At 38.8% G+C, this 21,423-nt stretch overlaps 1 protein-coding gene across 1 annotated transcript in view; it reads right to left on the bottom strand.

Annotated features, from left to right (window-relative positions):
* Positions 1-1,203: 1,203 nt before the first annotated feature.
* Positions 1,204-21,423, bottom strand: part of LOC141289008 (vascular endothelial growth factor receptor 3-like) — a 52,588-nt gene continuing 32,368 nt past the window's right edge. Inside the window, exons 4-10 of the mRNA XM_073821199.1 lie at positions 19,367-19,494; positions 14,225-14,399; positions 11,264-11,406; positions 9,022-9,193; positions 4,598-4,715; positions 2,846-3,021; positions 1,204-1,373 (exon numbers count right to left, since the gene is read on the bottom strand). Coding sequence (XP_073677300.1) covers positions 1,204-1,373; positions 2,846-3,021; positions 4,598-4,715; positions 9,022-9,193; positions 11,264-11,406; positions 14,225-14,399; positions 19,367-19,494 — 1,082 coding nt within the window. The remainder of the gene's footprint in view (positions 1,374-2,845; positions 3,022-4,597; positions 4,716-9,021; positions 9,194-11,263; positions 11,407-14,224; positions 14,400-19,366; positions 19,495-21,423) is intronic.

Genomic DNA, 21,423 nt, shown 5'->3' with positions numbered 1-21,423 from the left:
ACGCAAGCTTTTAGGACTTGGGAATTATTGCAGAGTCCAGCCGAGTCCAGGGTCAGTTGATGAAAATTTTACTCGATGCATTATTACGAAAGTGACATTCAGTATTTGCACGTGTTTAAAAGTCTTGCCAGTACTTGAAAGCCTGCTGGTTTCTTTGCATACACACACACCCAAAGCGTGCTCACCGAAAGAACCTCTCAGTCAGCGTGGAAATGCTGAATTAAGTTTTCTTTTGCATGTTATTGCTACACACTTACATGAAAAGTAATGTCAAAATGCACCGTCTTGGAGAGTGTTAATGTAAATGCAGTCGGTTTTGTCTTGAGTGAATTTGAACAGTTGGGAGAAATACAGATATGTCAAAATATATGATCTGTGTGTCCGGTCTTAAAGCGACAGCAGCATAAACCTGCTGCAGCAGCCTGCGTCATATTACATTTAACTATTGTATCTCACAATTTAGAATTTTTTTTATATGTCGTTTATATGTTGTATTTCAGACTTTATAACTCAATTTAACTCAACAGTAGCGAGTTTGTCAGTTCTAAGGGGAAAAATGTCAGAAGTGTAGGATATAAACTCATGATTTTGAGCTGAAGGGAAAAGGGAGAATGGCTTTTCTTATCAGAATTGTGAGATATAATCTCGGAATTTTTTTTAATGCCATCTACCCTGTCTAAGGTCTTACTATTCATCATATAAAACCCAAAACACAGCCACAATCAGAGATGAGAGGTGCATTTTCTGCTCCTCAGGTCTCATTCACTAAGCTTCCTACCCACCCTGTTGAATTTTTTTACATTTACTATATAACAACAAATAAAGTCCTGTCCTGTCCTATATTTTTTCACATTCTAAAAGCTGTTTCACTCTGAATTATGTCACAATACATAATCTATAATTTCTGTTACATGACTTTAAAGTTTGCTGAGCAGGACACTAATTATGAGATGGTGTGAAATCAAAAATCAAAATGGCAATATGCAATAGAGGTTTGCTTTTGTTACATTTAAATTGTCATTGACTTATTCTAGTTGTAAAGGTTAAAACAAAGTTAAGATACTGACAAACAGTAGTGTTTAGTTGGACTCGGACTCGACCCATTTGGACTAGGACTTGACTCGAGGTGGACTCGAACCCAACACTATATTTTAGCATGATTCAGAATAAGTGTCAGATGTCACGTGTGGATCCGATGGTTTCTTACAGGGTTCTGCGAGTGCTGTTGAGACCGCAGGGGCTCCAGGGCCTCCACTGCCAGATGATGGTGGCTGGAGGGGTGCCGGTGGCGGTGCAAGTGAGTGTCTGTCGACTGCTCTTCTTATAGGGGTTAGTAGGTGTTGCTGCCTCTTTCTCATGGATCTGAGGAGGAACTGCAGATGCAAACGGAGAAATGTAAGACACTTATCAATATAACACTTTAGAATAGGTTTCCGTTTGTTAACATTAGTGAACTACTTGAACTAAAAATTAAACACTTTCTTTTTTCATTTATTAATCATAGTTATTAGGTTGGTTTGAGAAAGCCAACTTACTGAAATGCTGTTTAAACTTAAAGTTATTATTATTCTTCTGAGACTAAAATTTCTGACTGCTCCTCCTCCTAGAACTTTAACTCTACAAAGTACAAATCCAGATCTTCAGGCTGATCTGACTCCAGTTGTTATATCTTTTCTAACTGATTGTACTTACAATTTTTTCTAAAAATAACAATTAAAACGGGAAAAATCCCATAGGCTGCATCCCAATTCGCATACTATCCATCCTAAATAGTATTCGAAAATAGAATTAGTGTGTCCCAAATCGTAGTATGTTTAAAAGAGTATTCCAAAGATTTCCGGATGGTATACTACTTAACTTCGGAATTCGAAGTGCGGATCAGTGGGCTAATATTGCCCACAACACATTGCGTGGTGAAAGAGGATTCGATTAAGTCTCGTTCAGACTGTCAGCCGATTTTGTCCATATCTGGATGGAATCGGATTTGAATAACTGACTGTCCACACAGTCATATCGCAACTGTTCAAATCCGATTTGTGTGTCCATAAGCGCTCTTTGTTTTACGGAATGTGCGTTGGTTTCTATGGCAATGCCGTTGCATTATTATGCCAATGCTAAAAACAACAATAACAGCAATACAGTTTGCAATATAGATATTGTCTTGTGATATGACAACGTTGTCGTCGCGCTGGATTATATTTCGTCTGTCTTCTAAAGCAGCGGTAGAAACGCAGGAAGCTGGATTGTGAGACTTCATTCTGTGCTGCCGTCTCCGCTGGTATCAAAACTCAAAGAGGTGCGTATACTAGCTGTATATTGTTTTTTCCCGCTTGATTTGCAGTTCGCAACAACACAAGCTTGTTTCTGCAAAGACGTTTGTTATGTTTTCCACAAAAATGTCTGACGTGTTAACGTTTTACGTGGCATGAAAACGTGAAAAAGCAGAAATCCGATTTGAATAGCTAGCTGAACGTAGCTCGAAACGGATTTGACCAAATCAGATTTCACGTAGTTCGTTGCTGTTCAGACTACCTAAATATGATCGGATTTCAATCGGATTTGCATACAAATCGGATTTGGGCTGACAGTCTGAACGAGGCTTTAGAACCACAAACACGCATAAAAAGTGTTAAAAAACTACAAACATGGAGGATATGCGCGACCAACGGATAGGTAGAGAAAGGGGTTTGAGTGATAAATAATCAATGTGAAACCTGATAAAAATATTTTTTTAATGATATCCGTGTTATATTTTATGTGCAGCAACATTATGAAGTTTTATAATGATAGGTTTGGTCATTAATGTTTAAATGCATAATTATGCATATAACATTGAAAGAGTTACCATTAACTATGACAGTGAAGTTTAGTCTTTTCTCAAGGGCTGCACGCGTGTTTTTCAGGACCAGCGTGTATTCTCCAGCGTCCTGCTTACAAACGTCCCTGATCTCCAGAGCATGCTGCTGGACCCTAAACCGGCTGAACTCTGGCCGTCTGGTGATCAGTTTGCCATTCTTAAACCTGCACACACACAGATCATTTACAACATAATACTGTTTGGACTATTTTTAAAGATGGAATGTGTCTATGACATTTTGTTTCCACAATGTGACTCAGAAAAACAGAACATTCAACATGAAGAAAAATACAGCACTTTGGCACTTTATTAGATGGTAAAATATTTCTCTATTTGAGGGTTTGGTGATGCCAGAGCAAGGTAATTTATTTTGATGGCAGATTACATTATATTAAAAGGCAGCAGCTATTTGCATAAATGTAAATAGCGATATGTTGTATTTACACTATGTTAAAATAGCAGGTTTTTCTGCTATTTATACTACTCATTGCAAATACTGGCAATTATCTGCACCCAGTGTTGAATAAGTTACTCTAAAAAATTACTTAATTACTAGTTTCATCTTTAACAATGTATTTACAGTACAAATTACTCTTTTCAAAAAGTATTTAATTACTTATTACTAATTACTTTCTAACTCCTATATCAGCCTTGACAAGTTAATGATACAAGGACAGACATGAAACAGTTCTTTTAATTCTTTCAAATAAATAATAGATAAAAACGTAAATTATTCCGGACACATTTTAGATTAGGGTACAATTCTGACTATTAACTATGACCTTTTCCTTAATATAGTCCTAATTACTGCTTATTAATACTTAGTAAAGTAGTTTAAGTTTAAGAATTGGGTAGGATTAAAGATTTAGAATAAGGTCTTGGAGAATAAGACATTGTGCATTTTAAGCAATAATAAACAGCCATTATAACAGTAATATTCATGCTAATAACCAACTAGTTAATAGTGAGAACACTAAAGTGTTACTAATATTCTTATTAACTCACCAAAGTATTTAAAGTGAGAAGGGTACATAAAAAGCATACATTTTAAGGTTAGACTTTAAATTCGGACTTTAAATCCACTATTGCACTGTATATAAATGCTCTATACACAGTATTAAGTTTGATTACAAAAGAAGTGACTGTAAAAGTAATCCCTTACTTTATATTTTCAAGGGAAAAGGAATTAAATTACAGTAACTAATTACTTAGTAACTAGTTACACCCAACACTGTCTGCACCTCAGTATTGTAGTACATTATAATACAGTATGCAATAATAACATATTGAGAGTAAATTACAATTTTAGTTCAAATTATTTAATGGATGCCACTTTATTGGGACAATATAAACCCTCCCTACACCTACTCTAACCCACCCAATACTTTATTTTCAATTTTTCGATTATTTCCTTCATTTTTATTAATGTAATATGAGATTTAAAAAGGGAGGAAAAAAAGTTTGGCAAAAGGTGCAATCAAACCTTGGTCGATCGCATTAAAAAGTACTACGGTACACATTTTACCTTCTACGCCACTGAAGCTGTTGTTAGACTATCGTCTTTTGTAGTGTTGACTACATGTTAACCTAATCACACGTTGTTGACGTAACTAGCCTCTGCCAACAAGGCGGGCTATTTGTACTTAGTGTAAATAGACAATCCGTATAAAAAAATACATGTAGATTATATGGCAAACACACGTTGCTTGTGTATGTTGGACATGTAACTTGACTTTTTACCATTGTGTTTCTGGTAAGGGGTACGCTGACACTTTCACAGGCAGCCGGACAGATTTTTGTCCCTCTTTTGCCTCTATAACTGATCCATTCCTGTAGTCCAAGCTGATGAAAGGCTTCTCTGTGGAAGTATGAAACATACAGAAACAGTAACACACTGTTGTAACAGTGGGAGTCTGGAGACTGACGTGTGGATCCAAATGCTGGCTTTATTAGTGGATACGTGGTCGTACAGGCAGGGTCAGAGACAGCAAACAACAGTAGCAGAGCTAATCCAGAGAGTAGACCAGTAAACAAGCGTGAGTCAAAATCCAAATGGGCAGTCAGAGAAAAAGGAACACAAATGAAACAAATAAACAAAACAAGGCTAAACTAAGACTGAGACTGAAACTAGAAAACAAAACCAGGAATTAACTAGGAAAACACGGAGACTAGGAAACAGGGAAACACGCTTGGTATGGTTAGCAGGAGAAACGCAATACTTCGCGGTGTGTGTGTGTGCTGAGCATGCTTAAATGCAGTCAGTGTGATGAGGTGCAGCTGTGAGCGGTAATCAGTAAAGTGAGAGCAGGTGAATGCAGTGATTAGTGCAGTGGCTTGTGGGGAATGAAGTCCATGAAGTGTGGTGCAAGAGTTCATGATGACAGGAAGAACCACATACGTGACAGAGCCCCACCCCAAGGAGCGGCTTCCAGACGCTCTAACCACCTAATACAACCTGGAGGGTGGTGGAGCGGAGGCGGAACAGGGGGAGGGATGGAGGGCCAGGTCCATGTAGGGGTACTGGAACTATGAACTGAGGTGGAGCCGACGGAGGGAGAAGCCATGGCGGAGGAAGGGTTGGCTCCTGCATGGGGCCGACCGACGGAGGTGGAGCCGGTGGAGCCCGAGGGAGAACCGGAGAGTCGACGGTCCTAGGTGACACCGAGGATCTGGAGGGCCAAGGCGGAACCCAAGGCTCTGGCGACCCCGGCGGAGATGGAGGTCCGGAGGTACGCAGCGGAGCCGGAGTGACAGAGGATCGAGGCTGTGCCCACGGGAGGGAGGAGGTCCACAGAGCCGGCAGGACGGAGTGACGAGGCGCAGCCGGAGGAGTAGAGTCCAGAGGCGAAGGTGGGGCGACGACTGACCGGGGCGGAGCCGGAGAGACGATGGAGCCCGGAGGAGCTGGTGGGCCGACGGCCGACAACGGAGACGAGGGAGCACAGAGCCGGGGTGGAGCCGCAGGGTCGGAGGGCCGAGGTGGAGTCCAGGACTCTGAGACTGGAGGTGATGGTGAGGGATCCTTCAGTCTGGACATCGATGGAAACTGGCAGTCCCACGGCAAGTCCTCTGCACCGAAGGTGGGATGTGGGTGAGCAGAGGGACTGTCAGGAGACAGAGGTGGCGGGACTGGAGCAGCAGGGAGGGTGGGTGGGAAGAGTCCATGCATGAGCTCCGTGACCAGAACCGGGCAGACAGGAACCTCAGGACGACTGGATGGAACCAGCGGAGGCTCTGGAAGGCTGGGCGGAACCAGCGGAGGCTCTGGAAGACTGGGCGGGACCAGCGGAGACTCTGGAAGGCCGGGCTGAACCAGCGGAGTCTCTGGAAGGCCGGGCTGAACCAGCGGAGTCTCTGGAAGGCCGGGCGGAACCAGCGGAGGCTCTGGAAGGCCGGGCTGAACCAGCGGAGGCTCTGGAAGGCCGGGCTGAACCAGCGGAGGCTCTGGAAGGCTGGGCTTAACCAGCGGAGGCTCTGGAAGGCCGGGCTGAACCAGCGGAGGCATTGGAAGGCAGGGCTGAACCAGCGGAGGCTCTGGAAGGCCGGGCTGAACCAGCGGAGGCTCTGGAAGGCTGGGCTGAACCAGCGGAGGCTCTGGAAGGCTGGGCTGAACCAGCGGAGGCTCTGGAAGGCTGGGCTGAACCAGCGGAGGCTCTGGAAGGCTGGGCGGAACCAGCGGAGGCTCTGGAAGGCTGGGCTGAACCAGCGGAGGCTCTGGAAGGCCGGGCTGAACCAGCGGAGGCTCTGGAAGGCTGGGCTGAACCAGCGGAGGCTCTGGAAGGCTGGGCTGAACCAGCGGAGGCTCTGGAAGGCTGGGCTGAACCAGCGGAGGCTCTGGAAGGCTGGGCTGAACCAGCGGAGGCTCTGGAAGGCTGGGCTGAACCAGCGGAGGCTCTGGAAGGCTGGGCTGAACCAGCGGAGGCTCTGGAAGGCTGGGCGGAACCAGCGGAGGCTCTGGAAGGCTGGGCTGAACCAGCGGAGAGTCTGGAAGGCCGGGCGGCACAGGAGCCCACCAGGGCGGAGCAGGCCGAGCAGGGAGCCTTGGAGGTGCTGACTTGACAGGTGCTGACTGTAAGAGACCAACCGTTCTGGCTGACAGCAGTGGAGGGTCCTCCAAGCTGGATATGAGTCTTTGATAGACCATGGAAACGTGAGGGTCTGATGCCGCAGCCACCATTTTGTGAACAGACTGTGGGACGGCGGCCATCTTGTGAACAGACTCGTGAAGGGCGGCCATCTTGTGAGTATGGTCAGGAGAGGCAGCCATCTTGTGCTGTGGCTCAACCTCACCCACAGTAAACGGAGATTTACAAAACATTAGAACAAAGTCAATAAACTGGGCGAGGGTCCAACTAAGGTCCTCTTCAGGTAAGTTCAAACTAATATCAGGATCAAGTCCACTCCAAAAGCATTCCTTAATCATAGTTTCATCACAGGGTGCCAGGTGACTATATGTAAGAAATTCCTCCACATAATGCTCGATGGGACGGCCATCTTGAAAAATGGAGCAGAGCAAACTTACGGGACTGGACAGACTTCCTGATAGGTCCATTCTGGGTTGGTCGTTCTGTAGATGAATAAAGCCGCTGGATCCGGGGTATGGCGAAGTATTCTGTAACAGTGGGAGTCTGGAGACTGACATGTGGATCCAAATGCTGGCTTTATTAGTGGATACGTGGTCGTACAGGCAGGGTCAGAGACAGCAAACAACAGTAGCAGAGCTAATCCAGAGAGTAGACCAGTAAACAAGCGTGAGTCAAAATCCAAATGGGCAGTCAGAGAAAAAGGAACACAAATGAAACAAATAAACAAAACAAGGCTAAACTAAGACTGAGACTGAAACTAGAAAACAAAACCAGGAATTAACTAGGAAAACACGGAGACTAGGAAACAGGGAAACACGCTTGGTATGGTTAGCAGGAGAAACGTAATACTTCGCGGTGTGTGTGTGTGTGTGTGCTGAGCATGCTTAAATGCAGTCAGTGTGATGAGGTGCAGCTGTGAGCGGTAATCAGTAAAGTGAGAGCAGGTGAATGCAGTGATTAGTGCAGTGGCTTGTGGGGAATGAAGTCCATGAAGTGTGGTGCAAGAGTTCATGATGACAGGAAGAACCACATACGTGACAACTGTGTGTTTAACTATATACAGTCAAGCCCAGAATTATTCATCCCCCTGGCAAATTCTGACTTAAAGTTACTTTTATTCAACCAGCAAGTTTTTTTTGGCCGGAAATGACACAGGCTTCTCCCAAAAGATAATACGATGATGTACAAGAGACATCATTGTGTAAAAAAATATTTCTTAGCTTTTATTTTCATTTGAACAAAAACTGGCATGTCCAAAATTATTCATACATTTTGCAAACTGTCACAGACTTTTCCCAAACTATGGGAAAAATCCAAAGTTCTATACCATTCCAAATAGTCCAAGCTGTTCTAAAGACAGACCAATGGACACTGGACACCGCTGGGTTCCACGGATTCAGACCAAGGAGCATGGCCTTTGGAAATGCTCATCTGGACAAAGAAGAAGACTTCTGGTCTTCTGTTTTATGGTCAGATGAAACAAAAATTTAATTATTTGGACCAGTAGACATTTCAGTATGACAACGTCCCAAAACACACAGCAAAAGTGGTGAAGAAATGGTTAGCAGACAAAAACATTAACGTTTTGAAGTGGCCCAGCCAGAGTCCTGACTTAAATCCATTGAGAATCTGTGGAGGGAGCTAAAGATCAGGGTGATGGCAAGGAGACCCTCCAACCTGAAAGAGTTGAAGCTTATCGCTAAAGATGAATGGGTAAAAATACCAGTGGAGACATGCAAAAAGCTGGTCAGCAATTATAGGAAGCGTTTGATTGCTGTAATAGACAGTTAAGGCTTTTCTATTGATTATTGAGAAGGGTATGAATAATTTTGGACATGCCACTTTTTGTTCAAATGTAAATAAAAGATGAGTAATAATTTTTTACACAATGATGCCTCTTGTACATCATCTTATTATCTTCTGGGAGACGTCTGTGTCATTTCAAATAAAAAAAACCTTGCTGGTTAAATAAAGGTAACTTTAAATCAGAAATTGCCAGGGTTATGAATAATTTCAGGCTTGACGGTATGTACTGTATATATTATTAAAATGTACAGTAATACAGGCATAGTTACCTACCATGAACTAAAACTACAGTAGTAAGCTCTCGTTTCACCTCCACACTACTGGCAGAGCAGGTGTAGTAGCCGCTATCATCCACGTTAACGTTTCGGATTGTGAGGATACTAGAGGTTTCCGTGCCTTTGTCCAGGATGTTACGCACATATTGCACACTTGTCAGCCGGTTCTCCTGTCCGCACAGTGCCAAAAAAGATCTGATTAGTGGTCTGCCTTTTGTGAACCTGCTGCGTACATTTGGTATTTGAAATGTCATCAATTAAAATACTACATACAAATGCTTTTTCAGCATTTTGAAAGGTCACTAGAACTGAATACATAACAACTATATCACAGTAATAGATCATTTTGAGTTATATTGGCACAGTGAGGTCTACACAAAATATGTTACAAATATATTTAATATAGGATATAAATATAGAAAATATAACAAAATGCAGCCCATTTTTTGCAACATTAAGATTTTTTGCATTGTGCAAATGTGTATAAGTACTAAGTACACAATGCAAAACACCCAACCAAATTTCAAAAACTTCCCCGGCTCAAATTTTAGATTTTGCTAATATTTATTCTGGGAAAGATAGCCATGTATAGTGGTGAAAGCCCAAATATTAAATGTCATGGATTAATATTTACTGAGTAATCCACTATTTTGTAGAGGGAGGTCAAAATGGCAATTTTCAGAGTCAAGTTACAGGAGAGTAAAAATTACTTCAGAAAGGTGGCAGCATCATTATCTTATTTTTACACAGAGATCGGTAGTTATATTAGTAAAATATGTTGACTTTAGCAATCTTTGTTGCATTATGTACCAATGGTGGCCATTCAAATATGAGGAAACATCACTTTTCAAGATTTTCTCCAAAGTTTGCATGCCTGTAACTCAAGAAGTATTAAAGATATTGTATTTTAGAGTATTTTAGATATTGGGTCTTAATAAACTTTCCTTTTGGCATCTTTATTTTCTTTGCCATATGCGATTTAGTTCCAGAGATATTGGAATTTCAGTATGGCTCCAGGAGTAAATCATTAAAATGTACACATTTTCAGTGGTCAAAAACCAAGTGTGGGTCAGTTTGAAAAAATACGATACTAGGAATGTCTGAAGAACAAATAATGCCAATAATACCAGTCTGAGTGCCATAAATATTCTTTTTCCAAAGTTTGCATGCCTAAGTATTAAAGATATTGCAATGTGATTTTAGATTCTAGTTGTTAATAAACTTTTCTTTTGGAATATTAGTTTTCAAGGCCCTACATCATTCAGTCCCTGAGATATGAGGATCTCAATAAGGCTTAATGTCCAGATTGTTGAATGTTACCCATTTTCAGTGGTCGAAATCCAAATGTTGGTCACTTTGTATACAGCTGATACTTATGTTTTATTTAAAGAACAATGTCTGAAGAAGAAATAATGTTGAAATTAGAATTGTATCTTGTTTCCTTTAAATATATTTAATACTTCTTGAGTTACAGGCATGCAAACTTTGGAAAAAATTTGAAAAAGTGCTGTTTCCCCATTTTTGAATGGTCACCATTGGCACATAATGCAACAAAGATTGCTAAGGTCAGCATTTTTTACTAATATAACTACCAATCTCTGTGCAAAAATAAGATAATGATGCTGCCATCTTTCTGAAGTCATATTTACCCACCTGTAACTTGACTCTGAATCTAAGGTGAAAATTGCCATTTTGACCTCCCTCTACAAAACAGTGGATTACTCAGTAATTATTCATCCATGACATTTAATATTTTGGCTTTCATCGCTATACATGTCTATCTTTCTTCAGAATAAATATTAGCAAAACCAAAAATTTGAGCCGGGGACCTCTGGTTAAGTTGACACATATGTCTTTATGCAAAATATACTTCTTGGGCAAAATGTGACCTGAATATTAATTGTATGACTCCAGTGCACAAAGGATGGAGGAAACTAACTATGGCTGATGTAGAAATGAAATCCTGGACTATTGAGACAGTGGAAATAATAACTATAGATGTATGAGTGACCACAGATAAGCACATGAGTGTGGGAGAATAATGAATATATGACGTTTGCATATGAGATTTATTACTACAGAACGCAATCACACCAAAGCCGCTGCATTTTTCTTCACAGCCCAATTCCATCACAAATTAATTAGATAAAGGTTAGACAAGTCATGTTCTTGCTTGTAGTTCAGTCTGAAAGAGCTGATAATACTGATAACTGTAATATGCAGTGTGGCCTGGTAATTACCTTTTGGCCTGGGTAGTCCCATTGGAATTCCACACCAGCGTTGAACTCGACTAGCGCCGTGCAGTTGAGCTCCAGACCCTCCCCCTGCATGAGCTCCACGGGCGAGTCCTCAGGAAACAGCTTGAGCTCGTAAAACTTCAGTCCTGTTGGGTGTTGCAAACATGGACTTGTCAGCACTTTTCAAGTTCTTGGAAGCCGTGGATGTAGTGTGTGTAGCATTCCTGTCTCCACAATGATACTAGGGTGTTGTGGGTGGTTGCCAGGGCACTGCTATGTGGTTGCTAGATGCTCTGGCCAGTTTTTAATGTACTGCTGTATGCATGATTTTTGGGATAGACTTCATTTTAAGATGCCCTTGTAAAAGTGTAATTACACAAATTAAAGGATTAGTTCACTTCCAGAACAAAAATTTACTGATAATTTACCCCCTTGTCATCCAAGATGTTCATGTCTTTCTCTCTTCAGTCGTAAAGAAATTATGTTTTTGGGGGAAAACATTTCAGGAATTTTCACGATATAGTGGACTTCTATGGTGCCAGCGAGTTTGAACTTCCAAAATGCAGCTTCAAAGGGCTCTAAACGATCCCAGCCAAGGTATCTAGCAAAACAATCAGTCTTTCTTAAATATATTAATATTTATACACTTTTTAACCTCAAATGCTCTTCTCATCTAGCTCTGCTTGAACTCTGTGTATTCTGGTTCAAGACAGTTAGGGTATGTCGAAAAACTCCCATCTCATTTTCTCCTCCAACTTCCAAATCATCCTACATCACTGTTTTACCTTTTTTGTAAAGGGTGTTCGATCTTCTTTGCATGTTCACATTGTAAATACTTGGTCGGTACTTTTGCAGCAATGTAGGATCATTTTGAAGTTGGAGGAGAAAATGAGATGGGAGTTTCTCGACATACCCTAACTTTATTGAACCAGAGCTCACAGAGTACGGATGCACATTGCATCGTTTGTGGTTAAAAAGTGTATAAATATTACTTTATTTAAGGGGAGACACTGCAGCCAAAAACACAGTTTTTCATGCACCTGTCAAGTTTGAGATTTTGGGCTTTTTGGTGTTTCATAAAGTGTTTTTTCAGACTAGTGGAAAGAAAACACCCAAAAGACACTGTTAAGTGTTGCTTTTATAGCAATTTATCTATTTGTGTAAATAGATTTCAATTACAATACATATTTTTAAAGGCCGCTTTCTCAAAAAGAGTTTTTTTCTCCTACACTGAGCCATAAATCTCCACTTCAGTAGCACTTACACACACCAAACTTTACATTTTAATTCCTGTCTTTATCCTGAAGGTTTTTACAGAGGGATTTGTTCATATATAATTTGCTTGATTTTATACATTTTATTTCCCAAAAAATGGTCAAAAAATACATTGTTTTCTGTCTGTTCTAAGTTTTTTCAGAATTATGGAGTGACAAAATGAGATACCCAAAATCCCCTCTGTAAAAACAGTATAATAATGCCTAATATGCATATTTAAAACTAACATTTTAGAAAACTTGTAATACAAAGTTTTTTTTTTTTTTTTTTGCAATTATCAATATAATCAATTAACTGGGTAAGTAAGGTGATAACTATTAGTTATTTTTTTACCCTATTCACCTGCAGTGTCTCGCTTTAAGAAAATGACAGATCGTTTCACTAGATAAGACACTTCTTCCTCAGCTGGGATCGTTAAAAAGTGTATAAATATTAATTTATTTAAGAAAATAACTGATTGTTTCACTAGATAAGACCCTTATAACTCATTTAGAGCCCTTTGAAGCTGCATTTAAACTGGATGTTTTGGAAGTTCAAACTCTGGGGCATCATAGAAGTCCATTATATGGAGAGAAATCCTGAAATGTTTTCCCTCAATTTCTTTACGACTGAAGAAAGAAAGACATGAACATCTACAACAGGACAAACTAAGCTTTAACAACATGTAGGGTTGAATACTGATTTTAAAAATTGTGTAAAATGCTTGACAATTTAAAATATTATTTCATTCACATTATTTGAGGTATGTACCACAAACTTGAATAAGTGTCAAGTTTCCAGTTGACTTCCTTAGAAAACACCACTATTACTAATCACACTTTCCCAGCAAATTTAGCAAATTTACAGGATCTGGCACTGACTGATGTGTTTCAGTGCAAGGTCTTGTTTTTTTGTGGTCCGTTCTGTGTGTGTGGTCAGCATGATTAGTAATAACCTCATTAATCAAAATAAACCCAACTGACTTTGTGAGTTGTTGGTAATGTGTAAGTTTGAACAGGCCCACATAGAGCAAGTGAAGCAAACAAAGCCATTAGGTGAATTTTATTAGATATGCTAATCTAATATTTATTCAAGAGGTCAGCTGGTATGGTGGTAATGCTCTGCTGACTCTACAGCACCACATAAGTGAAGCACAGTTTTCATTTTTCCCTCTGGAGTAAAAAGGCTATTGATTTTGGAGAATGTTTTGCATGGCCCTCACATTAGATCAACAAAATAGAGATGATAAGTTAATTTAGCAGTGTAATGACAAAGCATTTCTGAGAGGTCCCTCAACAGGGTGGGAGAAGATCACAGCCAACTCCAGAAAGAAAATCTACTCAACTATCTGGACAAATCTTGTTTTCAATATGATATGTAAAGTCTACTTATTAAATCATCAGATTATACTTTGATCAATTTAGCAACCTACACAATAACCTACATGACGTTTAACCAAGGAAAACATTTCTGGTTCTAACATTAATAATGTTAACTAATTAAAAAAATGTTCAGGAAGGCAGCATTACCTACAACTACTTAAATCAGTATGTGTCTATTGCGTTACCCAACAGCCTTTTAACAAAAGATTCTGAAGAACAGGAATGTATTTGAAAAAAGTAAACTTGGCTAAATTTTGATTTAATGCTGACCTAAAACTAGACAGTTTTGATACGAAGGGCAGCTGTTCAATGAATATTTAATGCTTACCTATGGCCTGCACAATATATATAGATGATCTGTGCTCGTTGTTGTGGATTGAGGTGGAGCAGAAGAAGCCGAAGAAGATGGAACTGTTCTTAAAGATGTGTCTGGGAACTGACCAGCCCCGTTTATTATTCCAGGTGATCTCATTGCCTTCTAGAAGCAATGGAGGCTGCTCTAACTGTACGAACAACAACAAACAGTCAATTCAAACATCAACTGAAGTTTGAAAAAAAACACACAAAAAAACTGCCATGTATTCAGGCAGATAATTAGTGACTAAAAGTGGACTTTAAGCATCCAAAAGTAATTATTTGTATCTTTGAAAATGAAGTTTTTAAAATTAAGAAAATTAAGTTACAATTTTTGTAAAGATGTGTAAAGGTGAGGTAACATTAGCGAAATTTAAGTGAAAAAAGCCCTATTGTCTATGTTTACTACCATAGAAATATATGAAGCACAGCTCACACAGAAGTCACTTTCTAACCAAGCAGCTTTCTCTTGGTCACACAATGAATTCACATGACCAACTTAAAAAATAAGCAAACTGCATTAAAAAACGTTTTACCATCATGTGAAACTCCCAATCACATGGATTCCTATTGATATTGTTATATTTTGCTCATGAAATTTTGCAGAGCAAATGTGACTACAACTTTAGTCTGAGACTGAAAACTGAGGCAGAAATCTACAGACTGAATTACCCCTTTTCCACCAAGGCAGTTTGAGTGCTGGTTCGGAGCCAGAGCCTATAGTTTTAAATCAATTCTTTGTCTTTTGACACCCAAAGCACCAGCTCTGAACTAGAAAAAGTAGTTCGTAAGTAGCACCAAAACATTGCAGAGTTACTGTGACCAGCAAGAAAATTTTGACTGCCATTTTTGAAATGGCAGCTCAACACGGACAAGTTGGATTTGCCGTGTTTGGATCCTGTTGTAGGTTCGCAAAGCCATGAACATCAATAGCAAAGCATTGTCCACCATTGTTGATATGAGGCTTGTTCAGGAAGCATCAGCGCTGCATGGACCAGTCATATGTGGCATTGAAGTACCGCGAGAGCAATTAAAAATCTTAAAGAGTCGTCTCTCTGGTGGAAAGGCAAATCGGTTCTTAGAAGGCTCGCCAGTTGAACCAACTCTGAACCGACAATAGCACTGGCTCTGACAACTAGCACCAGGGGCGTAGCGTCTGGGTATGCAGGTGCATATGGCCCGGGCAGATTGAGGGCCCGCTGAGCCGAGGGTGAACTTTTAATTGAAACGAGGGAACGAATAGAGTCCTGCACGGGCCCAGCCTTGTCCCGAGATGCTCAGGCCCTGCCCTTGTCTGACAACTTACAAGAACAGAGCCTGTGTTGCGACAATTAAAATAGTTTAGTTTTGGATTTTAATGGCAAAGTGGCTAAATTTTGTTTTGTTTCTTTATTAAGTTAATTCAAAAATATTTGTTACAATATGGAACATTTTATGTTTGTTAAATTCAAGCTTTTTAAAGTAACAAGTTGAGCATGTTTGATCAATTTAGCCTTCTCAAATCAACACGACTTGCCTAAAATAAAATCTATAGACATAAAACACTTGATGAATTTCACAATATTAATTTAAACGTTTAACCTAGATAAATGTGCGCTGTTAGACACGTATCTAATCGTTTGTGCGGAGAGTCGAAGCTAAAGCGTGCTTTGCAGGACATGGAAGCACCAGCACGGGCACTTGCATTTTTTTCTTAATATTTTTTTCTCACTAACAGTGGAAACCTAAAATACACCATCATTTATGCTCATAAAGGTAAGAGTATTACATCATTCGGAACTGCAAAAAGTCTATTTTTATTTGTGTGTACTCACAATATCAACAAAACGTTATGCTTTCATAAAAAATAGCTAAAGAAAACAAACATGCGCTTTCTGCCGTCTCTGTCGTGAGGAGAAGCACTTCACAAAAATGATCCAAAACTCAGCGAATATATTTGCCTAACAGACATCATAAATATATCTATAGAATGCTTTAAATTACTACTTTAATAAATTTGAAAGATTTTGTGTAATAAAATCATGTTATATTGCGTAAAGTTACTATTATTATTATACTTATTCACAAGATGTTTTATTGACATTTTTTTTAACTCTGAATGATCGATTTCATGAGACACTGTGTTAATTGTGACAATTTTTTAACATGCATTCAATTATTTTTTTATGTTTATTTCGTGCTGTAAATTTTATTTTTTGGAACTTTTTATTTATAATTTTTGAACAAACAAACCTCTTACAGTGAAAATAGAGTAATACAGTAAAATTAAAACATCAATAATAATAATAATAAAATAAATAAATACTAAAAGAAAGAGAGAAAAAAAAGAAAAAGGGACACCATACTTTGTCTTGCTGAGGAAACATGTACATCAAATTAGAGCAAGTTACATCCCTATTATACCATACATTGGTTGACCAGACTTTACAGATCTAAATAGTTTGCTACACTTCTCCATCTTTGCACAAATTTTTCCATCTTCATCTGAAGACATGCAGTCATTTTTTTCCATTGTACTGTATAGACCTGTTTCAGTCTCTGGGTCCACTGTGCCACACTTGGAGAACCTTCTTCTTTCCAATGTATTGTTATCATTTTTTTAGCTATTAGTAACAGTATCCGCAATATGAATCCTTGTTCTTCATTGTACATTTCTTTAGGCAATGCTCCCAATAAGCACACCACAGGATCTAGAGGCATTTCTATCTCTAGAATCTTATCTATTTCTTTTTTAATATTTTTCCAAAATATTTGAATCTTTGGACAATCCCAAAAAATGTGAGTATGGTCATCTATTTTACCACATTTTCTCCAACACAATGCTACAGATGGTTCTTTTACATATGAAGAAATCACATAAGGTGTATTGAAAAATCAAATTTTTACTTTCCAGTCAAATTCTTTCCAAAGTTGACTATTAATACCTTTATGGCATCCCTCGCATAAGTCCTACCATACTTCATCTTCAATTATAACATTCAGTTCCAGTTCCCATTTTCCTTTAATATCATCTGTATTATGCATAATATTAGTTATTAGCCTTTTATATAAATGAGAGACATGTCTTTTTGTTGGAAAATGTTTTTCTATAATGTTAATGAGGTATTCTTCTATTTTGTTTGGTTCTTTGAAAAGTTTGTCTTTTTCTTTTTGATTTGTAATGTAATGTCGTATCTGAAAGTACCTATACATATCTTTAGAGGGGACGTTAAATTGTTTTTGTATTTGCGAGAAAGCCTTCATTTCTTTTCCATTGAATAATTGGTTTATAGTTCTAAGACCATTATCAGCCCATATTTTAAATCCACTGTCCCACATAGATGGAAGAAAGTCAATATTACCTACTATAGGCATGGCCCTAGAAATAGATTCTGGACCTCCAAACATTTTCTTAATTTTTGTCCAAATTTTTAAAGTATGTTTTATCCATTCATTATCAATTTTTTTTATTAGGAACTCGTTTTATGCTTATAAAGGTAGAATGGTTAAGGGTATTCTTTTAATTGTGCTCTGTTCTATTTCGACCCATCCTGATTTTACTAATTAATTTATCTAACATATTAAATTCTGAGATTCGTGCTGCAAATTTTAAAAAGGAAAAGATCATTGATTCACATGCTGCTTGATCTGAGGCGAATATAGTTATCTCACTACAAATTAAAGAGCTTAAAAACGCATTTATTGTTTGCATTTTATTATAAAATTGACCGAATTTATAGGCTGAGACTTGCATGCTACAAATAATGAATGGACTTAAAAACGTTAAATATTAGCCTATTTGCAAGAATTGATACCGTAAATAAAACAGCTTGTGAATACTCACATAATGCTATGTAATTAAGAAAAATCAACAAGTTAACCGAGTTGGAGCCTTTAATGATTGAGGGGCCCATACAAATTTTTTGCATGTGGGCCTAGGGCTGACTTGCTACGCCACTGACTAGCATCCAGTTCATTCTGGTGGAAAAGGGGTATATGAGGCCAAACTCAAGTCTACATTAGGTCAGTCCATTCTAGTCACACTTTCTGAATCTCATTTGCTTTAAATTGAAAATTCTGTCATTGTCCTTCCACCCTCATGTCACTCAAAACTCCCTATTGAACAAATCGTCAAAGCTGGTCCTTTCAATGCAATCAAATTCATAGTTGTCAAATTCTGCAATTAAATAAAACTTTTGAACTTTAAAAAAAACTAAAATGTATTAATTAGTTTGTCAAGTCTTACCTCACCTCATAGGAGCTTGATGGCCCTTTTTCTATGAGACCAGACAGTAACAGTCTGCATTATTACATTTTTTAATATTTAACTACGTGTCCTTAGTGATTGTCCTTAGTTAGAATGAAGAGGATTACACACAAACTTCATTATTATTATTATAATTATTATTATGGAATACTAAAATATTATTGGATATACTGGAAATAGTATGGTGTTGGGAGAAATCACACCTGTCTATGTGACAGCCGCAGGCTCTCTTAACAAAAAAAAAAAGATTTGGGGGAACAGGCCAACACTTTTTACAAAATCAAACAAGAAAAAAAAACAGTCAGCTCTCTGTCATACATTTTTCATATCTGATATCTGCATTAATATGAAAGTGTCCTGTTGTCGATAGGGGACAACAGGATTGTATTTCAGGGAAGTGAAAAACGACCTGTACAGCGTATTGGATTGATGCCAACAAAATAGTGGAAGTTAGCACAAGGCTGAATCAGTCACAGCACATTTAAAGATGCCTAAATACGTTTTTTGTAACAAAGTATAAACAGACCCTGGAACTTTCTGCCCCATTTCACCAATACAGACTTTGCCCAGTGAACCTAGCCTATAAATTATGAATACCTGAAGAACAACAAGGTCTAAAAGTCTAAAAAGTTGCTAAAATTCTGGAGGGAAAAAAAATGTTTATTTAAATTACTGTTTTCATTTCCTCTGGCTTCAAAAGCTATGTCATTAGAGTCAGCTAAGGGCTAAAGTTACACTGCGTATACAGTAACTGTAATTATCCTGGGTTAAATCTCTAAAATAATATAAAATAAACAAGTCTCCTAATCCATTTTGCAGAAACAGAGAGATCAGGTGAGCTGCTGTTGGAAAGTGTGCTGGAGGGCCTACCGTGAAGAGAGAGATTTTCAGGTCAGGATCTGAAACCAGGCATGGCACTTCAATGTGAGTTTGAGAATCCGTTATGAAGATAGTCTCCATGTCGTTCTCGTTTCTCTTGATGAATGGATGTTGTGGGTCTGTTTGTTGAAAGGAAAGTGACATTAGTTGCTAATAGGGTTATCCCTGATCCAACAAATTTAACACAAATTTTAAAAGCAGAAACATGAAGCTTCTGATTTTTATTGCATTGACATTAATTCTTTAGAAAAAAAATGTTGGTTTATAAACCTCTGGTTATGTATTACCGACATATTTTCAGTGGGCAATGGTGGTCCACATCCTAACTCAAGTATGCACTTGAGTGTGCACACAGAAGAAAGCAGTCTCAAGCAACATTGTTCTGGTAATATCCACTTTATTTTTCAATGTGGAAGTAAGCTGCTTTCTGGTAATGTGTTAGACTTCCATTTCATAAGCCGCCGTAGGCAGGGGTTACATTGGGATTTGTTAGACTTTTATATACATATATGATTTTTTGCAAATATTTTAAGGATTTTTTTTTCTGAAGCAATATTCTCATCAGCTGTGACATGATGTGCATTTTTTACCTTTATAGAGGGCATTTCCCCCTAACCTCATTAATACTTTCACATTTGATCTGTAAATTAAATTACAACTATGATTGTTGTTATCTATATGTTATCAATTTCAATAATTTACACTGTAAAAATACAACTGCATTAAATAATGTTATGAGATTGTTTTAAATATACAAATAAGAAATGATGGGAAGAAATAATACTTTTAAGCAAAATTAAAACGCCATAGGTGACGGCAAGTGAGCATCTAAAGAGTGAGTCATTGGATCATTCATTAAACGATTTGTTTTAATGGCTGATTTATCAGATGTTAATTCTTGGGTTAATGAAACTTTGACTCAACCGATTTGTTCAAAACACTGAATCATTCAGCAATGAATCTGTCTTCGGAATCATTTTCGCTGCTGAAATCAAACAAAAGCAGTCTGCAATACTGTGCCTAAAATGTAAGTGACCTAATATTATTGTACTTTCTTTGAACTGTTTATTGAACGGTAACATTGTCAGAGTGCATCCTCAACCAAGCCTGCTAACCACGCCCCCTGAAGACACACACACTCGCTCACAATCACCTGAGTATTGAATTCACCTGTTGCCAATCACCGCACTCCTATAAATACCCGGACATTTCAGTCATTCAGCATCTGGTCTACAGATCACAACCCTGGCTCATCGCTCTCCATGACTGTCTTGAACTCTGTGCGTCTCCAGCGTTTTCTATGGATTGCCTTACCTGTGCATTGGACTCATTCAGATAAGAACTATTATCTCAAAACCTACTGCATATCATTTACCAACCTGCTGCATATCATTTACCAATTTGTCAATAAACTTACCGTTGATGTTTTATACTTACCTTCGTGTCTGCCTCCTTGTATGCTGTGACAGAAGACCAGACCCACAACATTATGAACAACAAAGAAGCACCGGTTCAAAATCCCAATTCACTCACCGAACTCATCAATGCTTTCAAGGCTGCACTCACACCATCTCCGATTCCATCATCTGCCTCAGGAAGTCCCATGGCGTTACCAACATCTTTCTCTGGAGAAGCGGCTGAGTGTAGCGGTTTCCTACTTCAAGTTCGGCTGTATATCAGTATGCAACCACAACAGTTCACCACAGAGGATTCTAAGGTAGCATTTCTCATATCTCTACTCACCGGTAAAGCTCTCCAATGGGCGAAAGCTATATGGAACGCTGACAATCCCATAATTCATTCATTTGAACAATTTACCAGTTATTTCTCTGAAGTTTTCAGTTCTACGACCGATACACTAACGATCTCTGATCAGCTGTTCCGGCTACAACAAGGTTCTTCCATCCATGATTACACTCTCCATTTCTGCACGCTGGCGGCGGCTAGCGGTTGGAATGAAGTCTCGCTACTCGGAGCATACCGGCAAGGTCTTCATCGTGAACTGTGTGCTGCTATGGCTCTATATGATATATTCTATTGGGTTGGAG

The sequence above is a fragment of the Garra rufa genome, chromosome 16 (assembly GCF_049309525.1).
Source record: "Garra rufa chromosome 16, GarRuf1.0, whole genome shotgun sequence".
NCBI lineage: Eukaryota > Metazoa > Chordata > Actinopteri > Cypriniformes > Cyprinidae > Garra > Garra rufa.
This window is presented reverse-complemented; position numbering and strand designations above follow the sequence as displayed.